The sequence below is a fragment of the Rhineura floridana genome, chromosome 2 (genome assembly GCF_030035675.1).
Source record: "Rhineura floridana isolate rRhiFlo1 chromosome 2, rRhiFlo1.hap2, whole genome shotgun sequence".
NCBI lineage: Eukaryota > Metazoa > Chordata > Lepidosauria > Squamata > Rhineuridae > Rhineura > Rhineura floridana.
The window spans coordinates 193,972,314-193,989,937 of record NC_084481.1 but is presented as its reverse complement, the minus strand read 5'-3'; the positions used below and the strand labels follow the sequence as shown (position 1 = coordinate 193,989,937).

Below are 17,624 nucleotides of genomic sequence, written 5' to 3'. Positions count from 1 at the left end.
GGAACAAAAACTGTTATTCTCAAGTCTGATAACTTGATAATTGATAGTATAAGGGCAGAAGGAAACTATTATTGCCCCCTTTTGAAAGATTGCAGCATTATGGGCAGAAACTAACATTGTGTGAGTAGGCTTCCATTTGCACAATGAGACTTCCCTTTCCTCTCCTCTGTAGCCCACAATTTACCCTCTAAATCTGCTCTGGGGGATCCCTTAACTCTTCAGATCAGATCTTGAGGGTGATTGGGAGATGACAGGAAGGTAAAGTCTCATTGCACAAGTAAAATCCATTCCACTTATTCACAGACAGCATTGGATACAACCCTATGATTTAGAACAGGGGTTCCTAAACTGGTCCACGGACTAGCAGTGGTCCAAGGACTAGCAGCTTCATTCAGGTGATCTGCAGTATGTATGTGAAGAACACTTGCAATTTGAATTCTATAGAACTCTGTGGAATTCAGATTGTAACCCAGTAACATACAGTAAAAGAAATAAAAGAAGCAATAATAATGCAATTAAAAATCATTCAGCATCTAGCACAGCACATTACAATTCCTACAACAAGCAGGAAAAAAGCATCAAGTAGTCTACCAAGGTCCTCAGCAATTTTCAAGTGATCCAGGGGTGAAAAAAAGTTGAGAACCACCAATTTAAAATGTACAGTCCAGTTAAGGAATATACCACCTTTTAATCAGGAGCCAGTAAAGTCATCCTTGTTTCTTTCAGCTCGGCCACCACCCCTGATTCCACCCACTACTTGGACAAGCGCCAAGATAAGGGAGTTCAAAACAAAGATGGCAAAGGAGAAGAATGCCCAAATGGTAGTGAAAAGGGGTGAGGTGTTAACAGTCCGGGTGCCAACCCACCCTGATGGAAAGCGTGTCTGCTGGGAGTTTGCCACGGAAGATTATGACATTGGCTTTGGGGTCTATTTCGATTGGACTCCTGTTACTAGCACTGCCATTACTGTGCAAGTCAGTGAATCAAGTGATGAAGAAGATGAAGAGGAAGAGTTTGAAGGTCAGTGCTGAACTGGACAAGACTCATGACTGTTGCCTTGGTATCTGCATGACTATACATTTTTATGTAGTTTCTGTCCATTCATATTATTCACACTTCATGGGTTTCTGTATTTTTGAAGCCCCAAATGAAGTCACTAAAACTACTTAGTCCTTTTATCCTGCTTTTCCCTTCACACATCTTTCATCAAATTTAATTTATATAGGTTGATAGGTATATCCTGCCATATCCATTATGGATGTGGTGGCTCATAAAGTAAAACATTAAAATGTATCTTTAATACCAACTTAATCTAAAATCAACACCAGGATTAAAAAACAAAACAAAATTGTAGGTCAGTGACAATTCCACTGAAGCCAGTTATCCTTTAAACCATTGTTAACTTACTTATTTTACATTAGGGGTGACTATCCTTTTTTGGCCCAAGGGCCACATTCACCCTGGCTAACCCTCCAAGGACCGTGTGTATGTGTATAAAATATAGGCTGTGGGCACACTACTCAGCTTCAAAAGCAGCAAGCATGGTTTTTCTGGCTGCATTTTGAAGTGACTCTGCTGTCTGCTGGCCACACCTCCTTTCCCCTCTGCTGACTTGACATCTTTCATGACCACCCATAGCAAAGTGTTGGGCCAATTACTGTCTCTGCCTGAGCCGGCAGCAAATGTTTCAACTAGTCATATGCCACAGAATTCCTCAGCTCAGAATTCTTTAACAGGCGAACAGCGTGCTTCTAGCACTGGTGATTTTCACTGGATGGAGTCTCAGTTTGCAATAATTTCGAGGGATCTTTGTTGTATTAAAACCTTCATCATGGAGTCCAATGGTTTATTAACAATCCTTACTGAGGGATTTAAAAAATTGATCGACTACTACAGCGTCGGTATTACCGCAAGTAACTCCACCATGGACCAGATGTCCTGTCATAAAACCAAGTCCAACAAGAGACCTCTGACAAGTAAACGACGTGCTAATACTAAAAGGCCTACAAACAAACAAAAAATCTAAAAATATCAAGAATTACAAGGCTCCGAGGGCCAAGAAAATGAATTACTGTAAATTGTTCAAACTTCTAGAAGCCCAAGTAAAATCTAGGGATATACACAACCATGTTGAACCCCCACGTGAGCGTGGAGGTCCATCTACGAATCCTCTTTCTGAAGTGGCCCTGGCTTCTTTGCAGCCCTAAGTGCCGGTGCAACTGTATAAAAAAGAAAGATGGCCAGATTCAAACCCCATTGGTTTATTAAGCAAAGAGAAGTGCTGGAACTTAAGATACAGCCAGAATAAAATAGCTTTACTCAACTGCCCAAGGATCAATCTGAGTGACACCTATTATAAGCGGAAATTAAATGTGGTTAACCTCTTACAGTCGATGGACCTGACTCAGGTAAAGGTGTCAGATACCTCTAAAGTGGAATATCTTCAGGACAATTATAAGAATCCTAGGGTTCTAATCACTTTTAGAGATTTGGAAGCCACAAATTTCTTACAAGCAAATAAACATATTTTACTGTTACATGGGATAATTATTCAACGGCATTTCCAGAATGTAAATGGTCCATATCCCTTGTTTCCATCTCGGAATCCGGTCAACCTTATACAAGCAGATGTGCCTTCTGAGCATAGTATGAATGCCTCGGCTAAGAGACAGTCGGTTGGGAATTGTGATCCATTCACTATGGCGTCTCCCCCTGATAGGATTGCTCCATCTAATTACCCAGTGGGCAGCGGCAAAGTTTGCCCTGGTGTAAATCAGTTAATTCCTCCTGTCCACGATTTTAACAACAAACGTAATTATCCAGAAAGGAAGAAGCCTGCAGTTTCTTTACCGACGAGGAAGAGGAGCTTTTTACAAATTTTCTTATATTCCCGGACTATGCTCAATATGACATTATCTCTAGACTCTATAATCTAATCGGCTGGTTACAGGAGAGGATGATTCATTCTGTGCCCCTTGCACAAGAAAGAATAGATCCACAAACTAACGTAGAGGCGAAGGGACTCCAACGATCTGTGGGCGCCTTGTGCCCTGAATTACTGTTGGAGAAGGATCCAAGTGTTCCCCAGTTTGAGACCATATCCCCTAAGGTCCATTTATCGAGTGAAAGAGTGTATCTGAATACCCACTCCTTACCGTCATGGACTGATGTTAGATTTTTAGAGAATTCAGAGTTGGGATCACCATCCAAATGCACAGCAATGCCTTTGATACCAATGTCGAAGCAATTTATTTCTAACATTTGTAGACCGGCGCATATGTGTGAGGCTATAGTTCACACTAAGGATCTACAAATTTTGACTTCCCTGTGAATGGGCTGATGGATACTCCTTGTACTGTCTGACCGCCTCTGCTACCAATTGTCAAGAATCTGCCCCCCATAAGAGTGGTGTCTTGGAATGTTGCTGGCTGGCAAGCCAAACTTATGGACAGTTCGTTTAAAGAATTTTATATTCAATCTCAATTCCTTTGTATCCAGGAAACTTGGGTTACCTCTGTCATGCCCGCCCGACCCTCAGGGTCCCGGGAACATGCATCAGGCTCAGACCCCCACCCTTAGGGAAATGAGACTGGAACCGAAAAGCTATTACTTCACCCTTGCCAAGGCTGTGTACGCTCACAACAACCCTGCAAGGTAGAAGGTAGGCTGCCACCACCCCTGTATACTGGTCCACTCAGAGCCAGGGGATCTCTGAGCCCAGAAGGTATATAAAACCAAGGTCCTAAAAGGCAAGAGTCACAGTTACACTCCTTGCCAGGCACCTCTGGTTTAACACTTAAAATCCAAGCTTTTAACTTCTTAACCCTCTTTGGTAGTGAGTGACTGAGGTTGGGTCAAAACACTGAATTTAGAACCACCCCTTCTCTCAAATGAACACACCAGGTTAAATAGAAGTAGCTTTATTAAAATATATAAGTGCACATATCATATAGCAGCAAGTAATCCTTTAAGACCATTCACCCAACAGGGGTTTAGGTTCTTACAAGAGAATTCATACACACAACAAGAAAATAATAAACTAGCTCACCTAACTACTTACATACGAGGTAGTTGGTTGCGGGGCACCTCTCCTAAGAGAGATGGATGTTCAACATAAAGCAATGGAACCAGACATAGGTTGCCTTCCCATAAGCAACCCCAGGAACCATAAAGCAGAAAAGGTTTGGAACTCTGGTGCCAGTCAGCATAGGCAGAGAACAGAGAACAAAGGCTGTGGGTCCCTAGCCCTATACTTAAGGGAAAAAGATCCTAACGGTCCAAGATTAATTGACCAATCAGGAATTGACTGATGTAACTTTCTTCTCGATGTTTCTCACATTTTCGCGCCTTCAGGCCCCCCTCCCAACGGTGTTTTCCAACTGCATAGGCCAAGGATGACCTTGGGTGCCAGGCACTGGCTAATCAACAAAGATAAACAGGTGCAGCTTGTTAAGGCTTCTTCTAACCGTCTTCAGCTGGGAAAATGAAACTTAACTTTGCAAAGTGGCAAGGCCTGTCCTTTCTGACTATAACCATCTCCCAGAGTCCCTTACTGGAACCAAAGTGTTGTCATCAGATTTCTAATAACTCATGACCATTACAGGTTCATGACACGCCCCTTTTTGGGAAGATGATGTCAGAACTCTGAATAGTTCTGCGTCATCGCCACAGCAACCAGGAATAAGGGAACAATCAGAAAAAAAAATTCCATCAACATTACAATACAGCATATAAAAAAGAGAAGAAAAAACAATTTAATACATTTTAAGCAAGTGAGCTACTTCTTGTCTTATGCCTTCTAATTAAGTTCAAAGTTACAACATAACAAACAATAAAGGAGAAAAAAAAAAGAAATAAGGGACCCCTAAAACACCCAAAAAAAAAAAGAAAACTTTATTATCAAAAAAAAAATAATAATAAAAAAAAATAGAATAAAAAATGGGGTGATCCAAAACTGGTCCAAGTTCAAAAAAGGTCATAAGCCGTAAAATCTTTAAAAAGTCCATAAAACATGTTAAAAGCGTAAAAGAGTAAAACAAGGTCTAAAAACGGTCCAGAGGTCATCAGAGCCGGGAAATCAGTCAGTGGAATAGGCATGAATCAAATATCAATCAACTGGAACAGACAGGCGAGATAGAGCATCAGCTACTATATTATCACGCCCCTTTATGAACTGAATTGTAAAATCAAAATCTTGGAGGGCCAGACTCCAACGTAACAATTTTTGGTTGGAGTTTTTCATCCTGTTCAACCAACACAAAGGAGAATGGTCTGTCTGCAATTGAAAATGACGTCCCCATAGGTACGGGCGTAACTTATCAAGAGCCCAAACCAAAGCAAGACACTCCTTTTCAATGGTAGCCAAATTGCGCTCTCTTGGAAGCAATTTCTTACTAATGTATGCAATAGGGTGCAATTCTCCAGCAGCATCTTCCTGGAGCAAAGCAGCTCCAAGCCCAAAGTTAGAGGCATCCGTCTGAACTACAAAAGGGCTTGAAAAATCAGGAGCTTTCAAAACAGGATAGTTTATCAACATCGTCTTTAAAGCATCAAAAGCACTTTGACATTTATCAGTCCAAATGACACGCATTGGCATAGTCTTTTTGCACAGTTCAGTTAGAGGGGTAGCAACACTACTAAAATGTGGAGCAAATTTTCTGTAATAGCCGGCTAACCCCAAGAAAGATTGAACCTGTTTCTTGGTCTTAGGGACAGGCCAATTTTGAATAGCTTCGATCTTAGCCTTTAGGGGTTTGACACAATCCTGCCCCACCCTGTGTCCCAAATACACAACTTCTCCCAGACCAAATTGACATTTCTGCGCTTTGATGGTTAGTCCAGCGGCCTGCAGTCGCTGTAAAACAATTCTCAAATGGTTCAAATGCGACTTCCAGTCAGGGCTAAAGATGGCCAGATCGTCCAGATACGCACAAGAAAATTCACCTAGGCCATTAATCACAGAATTAATAAGCCTCATGAACGTGGCTGGGGCATTTCGAAGTCCGAATGGGAGAACCTTGAACTGGAACAAGCCCATATGCGTGACAAAAGCAGATTTCACAGCAGCGTCCCCATCTAGAGGCACTTGCCAATATCCCTTAGTTAAATCCAGTGTAGTGATATATTTTGCTGCTCCCAGTCTTTCTATTAAATGGTCCATCCTAGGCAAAGGATACGGATCCACTTGGGAAATCTGGTTCAACTTCCTGTAATCCACACAGAAACGCACTTCATTAGCTTCCCGTTTAGCCACTAGCACAATAGGGGAGGACCAGGGACTAGTAGAGGGTTCAATAACTCCCATTTCCAGCATAGCTTGGATTTCCCTCTCTACCACTTCTGCATTTCGTCCTATAACTCTGTACGGAGAAGCTTGCACAGGGGGATGATCCCCGGTGTTAATGGAATGAATAGCCAAGTCAGTTCTTCCAGGCTTACTGGAAAACATAGGTTTAAAGTCCATCAGGATTTGAACTAATTGCCTTCGTTGCTCCTGAGTCAAACCTTCGGGCAGGGTAATTTCAGTTATCCCCCCTGCTTGTTGACTCTCTGTAACCAAATCCAAAGAATCCTCTGCAAATTCACACGCCTTGGTACAGGCCATAATTAAATGTCTATTAGGAGGCTCAGATTCCTCCGCTGGTAATAAACCAGCCGAGTTAACTTCTGTTTTGCTTTTACAACCTTGAAGGCTTTCCTTCCTTTTTAGAACAGTCTTAGTTCCTTGAGAGCCAACAGGCGGCACTTTACATTCCATCAGCCCCCCTCCCCTGGGCTGCAAAAGCGAACTTTCTTTCTGTGGCTTAGGCAAGCACACAGCCCGTTCCTTTAAAGCCTTAGCTTCTCTCCCACTACCTTTCCAGGTGTCTAACAAAACTTGAGACTTAGCAAGAGCATCCCTCTCCGCCCTACGTTCAGTCTCTTTATGGTGCAGGAAGAGCAGGTCTGTTCCTATCAAAACGTCCCACAAACTGTTGGTTGAATGAACTAGAACTCTATGGCGCCCAGTCCAATTCTTGTATGAAAGCACTAGCTCGGCCACACGAGCTTGCACAGCCCTGGGTCCATAAGCCGTGACAGTCACTTGTAAGTCAGGGACATATTGCTCTGGTTTCACCAAGTGTTCAGCAACACTGGAGAGCTCTGCGCCCGAATCTACCCGTCCCATGACCTGAATACAGTTAACATATATGGGTTCTGAAAACTGCGTTTGAACCCATTCCTTGCATTCCGATGAAAGAGGTTCTGGACAGTCCCTCCCTTGCAGCAAACCATCCTTTTCTTCTCCCTCTTGGCCCCCGGATATATTTTGTACAACACTCACCGACAGGGCCTTAACAACTGGTCCACGAGGGGTCTCAGGACGGTCTTGTGAATTTGGGGCAGAAAATACAAAATCCGATTCTGCTCCTTCATTCTCCTCGGCTGACGACCATGAAGAAAGTTCAGGAGGTTCCGCTCCAGGGGACGTTAAGTCTCTCACGCGTGCAACTGGAGCAACCTTTGGGTTCTTCCTTCCAGCAGGATTGGGCTTAGACAAGGTTTTAGAACAGGAATTAGCCTTATGACCAATTTGCCCACATTTAAAGCAGATTATTTCTCCACGGGGCTTCTCTTGCAATGCAGCCTCGGGCCGGGCGGAAGGCACTTTGAAGTAGCCAGCAGGCCCCCCTTTCTCTTCCTTCGCCGGTTGCCCTGGTTTCTGCATACCTGCGGTCTCTCGCCTCAGCGGTTTCACAGGAACGTACTCCGGTCTCCGAAACAAAGTATACTTTTCTCCAGCTCTGTTTTTAAACATACGATCTGCTAGCATGCCTGCTTCAGTCAGAGAACGGGGCTGCTGGTCTCTGACCAGAGCCATCAAATCTCGAGGGAGGCGTCTGTAAAACAGTTCTTTTGCAAACAGATCTAAAACCTCCTCTCGGGTTACAGCCTCGGCTGTGTCAGCCCAACGTTCCACATTTCTGCCCATCCGTGCAGCAAAGGCTGAGAAGCTTTCCCGAGACTTCTTCTGGTCTGTTTCTAAATGCCGAAAACAATCCTCTGAAGTTAGCGCAAAGTGAGACTTGGCTACAGCATAAAAGTAATCAAAATCATCGGCATACTCCAGTGGCAAGGAGTTCAACAGTTCTCTCAACTCGCCTTCAGCATTAATGCGTAAAGCACTCATCCAGTACTTTTTAGGCACACCTTGATCTCTACAAGAGTGAGCAAAAACTTGGAAGAAGGTAAAAATGTCATCTGTCTCACGAAAAGTCGGAAAGGATTTTTTATGGAGGTCTGGTCTTCCTCCTCGCGGTTGTTGCATCTCACGAGCAAAGCTTTCCCTACTCCGGCGATCTTCCTCCATAGCCTTGAACTGCAGGGACAACAGCTTCATTTGCTTAGCCAGGTAGCGCTGCATGCTCCTAGGCAGCTCTTCCTCATCCAAATCTGATTCCTCCTCATCTTCGCTATCCTCAGTTTGCTTAGACACGAACTCCTTGTCATCCACAGAAGGCTGAGGTATAAACGACAGAGCAGCAGCGCCTTCTTCCAGCTGAACAAGCTGACTAGGCAACACAGTGTCTGCCAGGAGCACATCCTCGGCTCCATTCTTTTGAGATCTGGTTTTTATCTTTTGCGACATTCTGCACTAACCTTACTACCCAAAGTAACAAACAATTGTGTCAGAAGTCTCTTTAAAATTTACAACTTGCTGCAATGCACTTATCTCACACAGCGTGTTCACTTAAGAGTAGGAATGGCTTCGATCCCACCGCTGCCACCATGTCATGCCCGCCCGACCCTCAGGGTCCCGGGAACATGCATCAGGCTCAGACCCCCACCCTTAGGGAAATGAGACTGGAACCGAAAAGCTATTACTTCACCCTTGCCAAGGCTGTGTACGCTCACAACAACCCTGCAAGGTAGAAGGTAGGCTGCCACCACCCCTGTATACTGGTCCACTCAGAGCCAGGGGATCTCTGAGCCCAGAAGGTATATAAAACCAAGGTCCTAAAAGGCAAGAGTCACAGTTACACTCCTTGCCAGGCACCTCTGGTTTAACACTTAAAATCCAAGCTTTTAACTTCTTAACCCTCTTTGGTAGTGAGTGACTGAGGTTGGGTCAAAACACTGAATTTAGAACCACCCCTTCTCTCAAATGAACACACCAGGTTAAATAGAAGTAGCTTTATTAAAATATATAAGTGCACATATCATATAGCAGCAAGTAATCCTTTAAGACCATTCACCCAACAGGGGTTTAGGTTCTTACAAGAGAATTCATACACACAACAAGAAAATAATAAACTAGCTCACCTAACTACTTACATACGAGGTAGTTGGTTGCGGGGCACCTCTCCTAAGAGAGATGGATGTTCAACATAAAGCAATGGAACCAGACATAGGTTGCCTTCCCATAAGCAACCCCAGGAACCATAAAGCAGAAAAGGTTTGGAACTCTGGTGCCAGTCAGCATAGGCAGAGAACAGAGAACAAAGGCTGTGGGTCCCTAGCCCTATACTTAAGGGAAAAAGATCCTAACGGTCCAAGATTAATTGACCAATCAGGAATTGACTGATGTAACTTTCTTCTCGATGTTTCTCACATTTTCGCGCCTTCAGGCCCCCCTCCCAACGGTGTTTTCCAACTGCATAGGCCAAGGATGACCTTGGGTGCCAGGCACTGGCTAATCAACAAAGATAAACAGGTGCAGCTTGTTAAGGCTTCTTCTAACCGTCTTCAGCTGGGAAAATGAAACTTAACTTTGCAAAGTGGCAAGGCCTGTCCTTTCTGACTATAACCATCTCCCAGAGTCCCTTACTGGAACCAAAGTGTTGTCATCAGATTTCTAATAACTCATGACCATTACAGGTTCATGACAACCTCAACATCGTTTCTGTCATTCCCAGGGTATGTTGTCTTTTCCCTACCCGCTATTAAGTCTGCTAAAGGGGGCAGACCGAGAGGTGGAATAGCTACGCTAATTTCGGTAGACTTGAATCTGAATGTTAACCAGGTTGAGATAATGCCTTCCAACAATATCTTAATCATGCAAATCATTTGGCCATCTAATTTAAAAGTATATTTGATCAATGTTTATGCTCCGCCCCTGAAATCTAGACAAAGGGGTATTCATATCTGGACAGAACTAGATCAGGTACTGAGTCATATATTCCAGGAGTTTCCAGATCCTTTAATACTGCTGGTAGGGGACTTTAACGCCAGAATGGGCTCAAATAATAATGAAATAGGAAACAAATTGGGGCTGTCTCCGGAGGACTTATCCTCCTTTCCTGCAAGGGATTCTAGGGACTCAATTATGAACTCAGTGGGATCTTTGCTGTTTGCTCTCATTTTTAAATATCATCTATTTATCTGCAATGGCTCCCCTAGATATCCGTCTTCAGACTCATACACGTACTTTGGTCCAAGAGGGAGGAGTGTTATTGATCTGATGATTCTCTCTCCTTCACTTATCATTTATTTGGAGTCCTTTGCTGTCCTGATTAGATTGGAGAGTGATCATATGCCTGTCAGCTCTTCCCTCACTGTCCCTTTGGCTCCCCTTTCCAGTGCCCCTACCCCCTCGGATACTATTATCATGCAGGAAGGGCAGAGGATCCGGTGGAATGGGAGGATTAAAGATGAGCTAATTACTCGTTTAAATTCACCCACCCTTCTTAACTTACAGGATCAGCTCTTGGTTGCAGCAAATCCCCTCAAATGTTATAACTCTATAATCATGGTGCTAAGGCCTTTGATGATCCATCCCACCTCGATTCCTTTGAGGAACAACAGTTGGTTTGACAATCAATGTGCTGTAGCTAAAAATAATTTATCTCGTGCCATCAGGAAATTGAGGCGGGTAGATTCGCCAGAAAATTATGATATTTTTATCCAGCTTCGTAGGACCTACAAAAATTTATTACGTTTCAAAAGAGCTAACTGCATTCGCCTACAATGGCTGGAGCTGGGCCTTGCCTCTCTGGATCGCAACACGGCCAAGTTCTGGAGGTTAATTACCAAAGGATTAAATGGGGAATATACTGACCTAGACAACCAAATAACGTCAACTCAGTGGTGCTCTTACTTCTCTGCCCTCTATAGCCAGGCCCCCCCTCCCCATTTTACGGCTGTCCCAGTTAAAATCGATCATCTGTTATTACATTGCCAAGAGTGGGAACCCGTTACGCCCCAAGAAATTGCCATACTGATTAACTCCCTTCCTGGGAAAAAAGCGCCGGGCGAGGATATGATTCCGGTGGAGCTATATAAAGCTGATCTTGAATGGTGGGCCCCGGTCTTTGCTAAGATGTTCACTTTCATTAATCAATATGGCACAGTTCCCAGGGGTTGGGGTGACAGTATTGTGATACCTCTCCATAAAAAGGGTTCAAAGGCGGACCTGAGTAACTTCAGGCCAATCAGCCTTTTAGATGTGGCTGCTAAAATCTATGTCAAATACTTACTGGACAAATTGGACATGTGGGCTGCCAAGAATATGGTCATTGTGGAGGAACAGACGGGCTTTTGTAAGGGAAAGTCCACCATGGACCAATGCTTTATATTGTCTCATCTAATCCAGAAATATTCATTGACCACTAGAAAGGAACTGTTTGTCACTTTTGTCGACTTCACATCAGCTTTCGACCTCATCGATCGAGATCGACTCTGGCAAAAGTTATCCTCTACTAATATAGTTAGGAGGCTATTCTGGCTGATTCAAATGCTCCACACAAATACTTCACTCCGGGTTAGACTGGGTGCTAATGGCCTCCTGTTGGACTCGGTTCAAACCAATAGAGGTGTCCGGCAGGGCTGTTTACTGGCCCCATTTCTTTTTAATTTTCATATTACTAATATTGTTATGGATCTGTCTGGTCCAGAGTATTTTCCTCCCTTGATTCTAAACGACAAGCTCTCGGTGCTACTTTACACCGATGATTTAGCTTTACTGTCCATTACTCAGATTGGCATGAGAAGATTGCTAAGACAACTAGGAACGTTCTGTGATAAGGAACATGTATTAATTAATCATTCCAAAACTAATGTTGTTGTGTTTGGGAAAAACACTAAATCTCATGTCTGGAAATTAAAGGACAAGTTGATTAAACAGAAATGCAGTTATAGATATTTGGGTCTTACCTTTAACACCAAGCTTACATGGAACCCACACTTTGAACTGACTAAATTGAAAGCCTTCCATTCATCCCAACTGTTATTTTGGTTTTTTAAAGCTAAAGGAGGTAGCTTGATTCCACCTGTCATCGAGGTGTTCCAAAGGAAAATAATTCCTATGCTATTATATGGGGCTGAGATTTGGGGCTATGCCAATATCTCCATCTTAGAGAAAGTACAAAACTATTTTCTTCGTTATATCTTGGCAACTCCAAAAGGTACTCCCATCGCCTTTATGAGGATAGAGACAGGTACTCTCCCCTTAGAAGCTTTGGCACGCGGGGCTTTAGCCGGGTACTGGCTAAGACTGGTGGGTATGACCAACTTGCGCCTCCCAAAAAAAGTCTTCTGGAACAATCTCAAAACCCCACTCAGAAGAGTTGGTTATCTCGGACTAAATCTATACTGGCAGCGTATGGAATAAGGTCTTCTCCCTCTTATTGCTTGAGGCAGGCGAAACAGATTCTAAGGGAAAGAATTAACTTATATGCAAACAGATGGGACTTACATGCCTCTTCCCAGTCCTCTTTTTCCTGCTGGTACTCCATTTTTAAAACTACCTTTGGTATGGAGCAATATTTCATTCATCTAAATGCGCCGTTGTTGAGAAGAGCCTTCATGGCTCTGCGTTTTCAGTCAATGCCTACAGCTGTGCTTGAGGGGAGATATGCCAAAATTCCAGCTCATCTTCGCCTGTGCATTTGCAAAATTGGCGAGGTGGAGGATATTGTCCATTATCTCCTGAGCTGTCCCCTGTATAAAGAGCCGAGGGCCAAATTTCTTTCTCCTATTATTGGCCTTTTGTCATGCAGGCCCCTTCTGGAACAAATTAGTTTTTTGCTAGCAGGTAGAGATATGTTTCTAACTTGTCAAGTGGCAAATTTTGCACTTGCCGCAGGCAAAATTAGGTCCAAAAGCAAGTAACAACTCTGGCCCGGTCTTGTCTTTGGTAGTTTTTTCCCCGAATCTGTGTCTGGAATGTTCAGTTCTGTAGCAGACTAATCTCTGACTCGGGTTTTTAGGATTGTTATGGCCACATGGCCTCTAGTTTTAATGGTTTAATCTTGTAAAATGTTGTATTTTAGCTTTTGTATATAAATGTGTGTCTGTATTTTATTTTGGCAGCCAATGGCCATGAGCAATAAAGTTATTCATTCATCCATGGATCACATCTGGAAGACAAATGGGTTGATCTACCAATCAGTTGCGAAATCTGGCTAGGGTTTTAGAGTAAAAAGGGGTGGAGTTTGACTGGAGTCATGTGCCCTCATTTTCAGAAAATAAAGGTGGAGATGCACTGGAATCAGCATCTCCACCTGTATGTGTGTCTACCCATAGTGACAGTTCTTGTCACGTTACAAGGATTGGGACGTTGGTTTTCAAATATCTACTTTGAGAGATGTAGAGTTTCAGCTACATTGCCATCAGCACATGCTTTGAAAGTCACGGTCCAGTGTATGGCATAATGGCCATGTAGGCTTCCTTAGTCAGTCTGATAACCCTAAGTCTTTAGTCCTCATTTTAGCTACTGTTGCTGATTGGTGTTTTGTGTGTTTCTTCTCAGGACCTATTCCAGTTGGTGATGTGGAAAGAGGCTCCAAAAGCTATCTGCGAAACCGTTATGGGGAGATCATGCCTGTCTACCGAAGGGACAGCCACCGGGACGTGCAAGTAGGAAGTCATGATTATCCAGGCGAGGGGATCTACTTGCTCAAATTTGACAATTCTTACTCCCTCCTGCGCAACAAGATTCTCTTCTTCCATGTCTATTATGCAAGCTAAAGACGTCAATGGGATTTGGAGAGGATGGGACATAAGACACCAAAGCACGCTGCCTGACGACTAGTATCTCCTCACAGACACACACACACTTGATGGCTGAATCTCTATGCTTATGTGCAGATTACCTCTTTCTACTCTGCCTCATTGTTAAAGTGGTGCACGTGATATTGGCAACTCCAGTTTGTTTTATGCAGACACCAAGCTGAGAACTTAGCTATAGAAAGCAAGTCACTGGATACCAGGCTCAAGTGGCTGCTTTTACTTTCTGTTGCGCTTACGTGAACTGAAGCTGAAATATGCCTTTTCTTTTTGGGTAAATATATTATCACCTACTCTGCTGGCTGCAAATAATCATTGGGATCAATCAAAGCAGCCTGTAGAACTCTGCCTAGAACTACACTGTTACTGTGGTGCACTGCCATTTGCTTGGTCTCTGGAAATCTTGTGAAATGGAACATTTGTGTGTCATCCAGGCCACTGGCAGCCTGACTTTTCTCTTCTAGCTCCATGCAACTGTAGCTAGCTTATTGTAAGGCACAGCTGATGTGCAGTTGCTGGTATACATATTTGAATTTCACAGTTTGTCTGGAAGAGTCTTAAGTTGCAAGCATTCTTTCTTGAAAAGAGTGCAAAACAACTATGAAAGAGGGAAGCATTAAATGAAATAATCCAGTCGTAGAACATGGCTAAGAAAAAAATTACCAAACAAAGATTCTGTGCACTCCACCTACACACACGCCTTTTGGGGCATAATGTTATACTCATTACTTTTTGCCTGAATTCAGTGTAACTTAAGACAGGGTGTTAAACCCCAAATGGGCTGGGGTTCCAAATATTTCATCAGGTGGATGCCCAGGCCTGACCTTTTAATTTTTTTTAAAAGGTGCTTTTACTGGAAATAAAACATAACATAGTTTGCATATGATAACATTGTTATGCTTATGCATATTTGTTTGCTATGCCTGGGCTCCCCAGGAATAAGCACTCCGAGGCACAAGACTATTGTGCACAGGCATATGAGTGCATAGCATCCCAGACGCACACAAGAGAGTACCAGTGACAGAAAGCTGAGCATGCAGTAGCAGTTTTTGACAAGTTGGCCCTTTTTGTCCATTCTGGACTTCCTAGCCCTGATGATTCAGTAATTTTGTGTGATATGGTGTGCATAAAGGGCCTGAGAAGGTCCCTTGACCTTATTTTTCACACCGCTAATTTAAGATCTCATGTGTTAAAGAGTCTGTAAGAGAGCCTCTTTCATTATATTCCCACTTCAGAGGACAATGCCGGTCTTTAATTCAACATAAGCAGCACAGATAACTATTCTATTTCAGAGGCTGGCAATTGCATCATCTATCATTCACAGCTCAGGTCTTATAGGGTGTATATGTGTAGTTCATCTTTCTGTAGCAAAAGATTTATAAATGTATTTATTAAGATTTCAGGTGCAAATGTGAATATGCCTTTTAAAGTAGCAACTGCTTGTGATGTTTATCTAATGTGTTTGTTTGGTTCTTTGCATGATTGGAGGAGGCAGTCATGGTGTAAGGAAGATTTCTTTGGAGATATTTCCAGGAAAAACAGCTGTCTTTTGCTGTTACAGTTTAGTGATAGAAGTAATAATGCCAAAGAATTCATCTTTCAGACAGACATGATGATTCTCTAACTATGCCATATTAAGTGCTTCACCAAGTAAGGGAAAGTGGCAAAGCAAATGAGGTAGCAAGAGATTATTGGTTCCAGTTGACATTTTATTTTTATTTATATGTTTTAAAAATTCTATCCCACCTTTCTTCCATCATGGAACCAAAGGCCGAGAAAACAGATAAAAGACTAAAGAAATAAAAACCTACATATTTCAAATGTTGGAAGGGAGACTAGCAAATGAAGGCTCCTCCTAACTTTAAAGGTGGGAGTCAGGTGCAACAACTCCTAGGCATTTTGTTTTTACTCAAGGTGAGAATGGAGAAATAAGTGACCAGTTCCATTCCAATAAAATACAAAGCACAGGGTTTGCAAGAAGCAAAGTTTTGGTTTCTCTTTTTTGCAAATTGATTGGAAGTATTGTGGAGAAATGATAAGCATTCTAATAGCAACACAAATAGGTTCTTTGGCTTAAAGGACAGTGTGTGTATTTATTTCTCTATAAATGTCCTAGACAGCAGCTGTTCCTTGAGGTATTCTTAAAAAACCGAAACAGGGACTCTCTTGTGTATCACTATTACGCAGCCCTTGGACAGCTTTTTAGTGACTCTTCCCCCTGAATGTTATTTAAACATTGTTTGTTATTGTTCAAAGCATTTTTCCTTTAAAACCTAATCTCTTGATTTCCCACATTGTAGAGAACATACTGAGCCCACTATATATGTGCCCATTTTTTATTCAAGGGGCCTTATTTGGGCATAGAAAATCAAAATGATAGGTGTTTGCTTTCTTTAGGGTTCTGCCTGAATATGGAATTAAAAAAAAGAGGTTGTGTGTATCAAGTATGTAAGTTTGAGCTAAGTTTATTCATAATTAAAGAGCGGTTTCCTTTTTTGTCACATGAGTAATATGAAAATCTCTGCTCAGCACAATAAACCTGTCTTTGTTCTTTAGCCCATGTCTGCTAGAGGTGTACTAGATCATGTTAATTGCTACTGAAGTTGTACTGCATGTTCTGCCTACAAATATAGAAGGCAGTGTCTCCTTCCTGGCTGAAAATAGTTGATTTTGGGAAAAAGAATAGAATTTGAAATCAAAGTTAATCACCTATACTGCAATAGGTTTCAAATGAGCGAAGGCCTTACATGGTCTCTTCTCTAGTCTTTTCAATGACAAAATGGTTTTAGCACTGTCCTGGTTGAATCATTCAATTTAAAATCTACTCCTTCGCAAACATGCTTTGGCCACATACAAATGTAATGTAACTTTTGAGACAGTGTTTGACTTCACAGAAGTTTGATTCAGGCTTAAGGGTTCAAACTAAAAACTCTATATTTCAATTATGCATTTTAAAACCTGAGGTTATGTGCTTTCAAGTCGATTATGACAAACAACTCACTTGACATCAGTATATAGGGTCATTTGTTTTATTTGACCTACTCTGGAAGGAGAGTTATTGTGCAATTCAGAAGCTCACTTCCACCATTTTGAAAAGCTTGCTCTGCAATTTTCATTATATACAACCAATATGGTTGCTACAAGACTCCAATATGAACATTGGCCTAGATCTGAGAAGTTCAGAAGCCTCTTTTTTTCATTGTTTCATTTCCAGGCCCAAATCAAAACATTTTAATAAATATGTGCTACCATCATGCATCTTAGTCTGGTGTCTCAGCTTTGACCATTCCGCCATGGGTGCCCCTGCTAGCAGTCTAGCCTCCTGGTCTAGCCTCCTGACAGCATTGCTCTCAGCTTCTTCAACACTCTCAAACCCCCTCACCACGTTAAGGTGTGCATCCTAAAGGGGATCCTTTGTTCTTCCCCAGTATAGTGCAACACCGCCTCCCTTTCTAATCTTTCTGTTCTTTTTGAACAAGTTATATCCTTCAATTACTGTATTCCAGTCATGGGAGTCCCACCAAGTTTCAGTTGTACCTATCAAGTCATATTTACTTTCCTGAATTAAGAGTTCAAGTTCATTCTGTTTGTTTCCCATACTCTGGGCATTAGTATACTGACATCAAAGGCCATGTGAT

The 17,624-nt window shown here is 42.5% G+C and overlaps 1 protein-coding gene across 4 annotated transcripts in view; it reads left to right on the top strand.

Annotated features, from left to right (window-relative positions):
• TMED8 (transmembrane p24 trafficking protein family member 8) overlaps nt 1-16,487 on the top strand; it is a 58,955-nt gene extending 42,468 nt beyond the window's left edge. For all 4 annotated transcript variants that reach the window (XM_061611864.1, XM_061611863.1, XM_061611862.1 and 1 more), the window contains 2 exons: nt 727-1,020; nt 13,730-16,487. In XM_061611864.1, the coding sequence (XP_061467848.1) occupies nt 727-1,020; nt 13,730-13,947 (512 nt within the window). In that variant the 3' untranslated portion in view covers nt 13,948-16,487. The remainder of the gene's footprint in view (nt 1-726; nt 1,021-13,729) is intronic.
• The last annotated feature ends 1,137 nt before the right edge of the window (nt 16,488-17,624 follow it).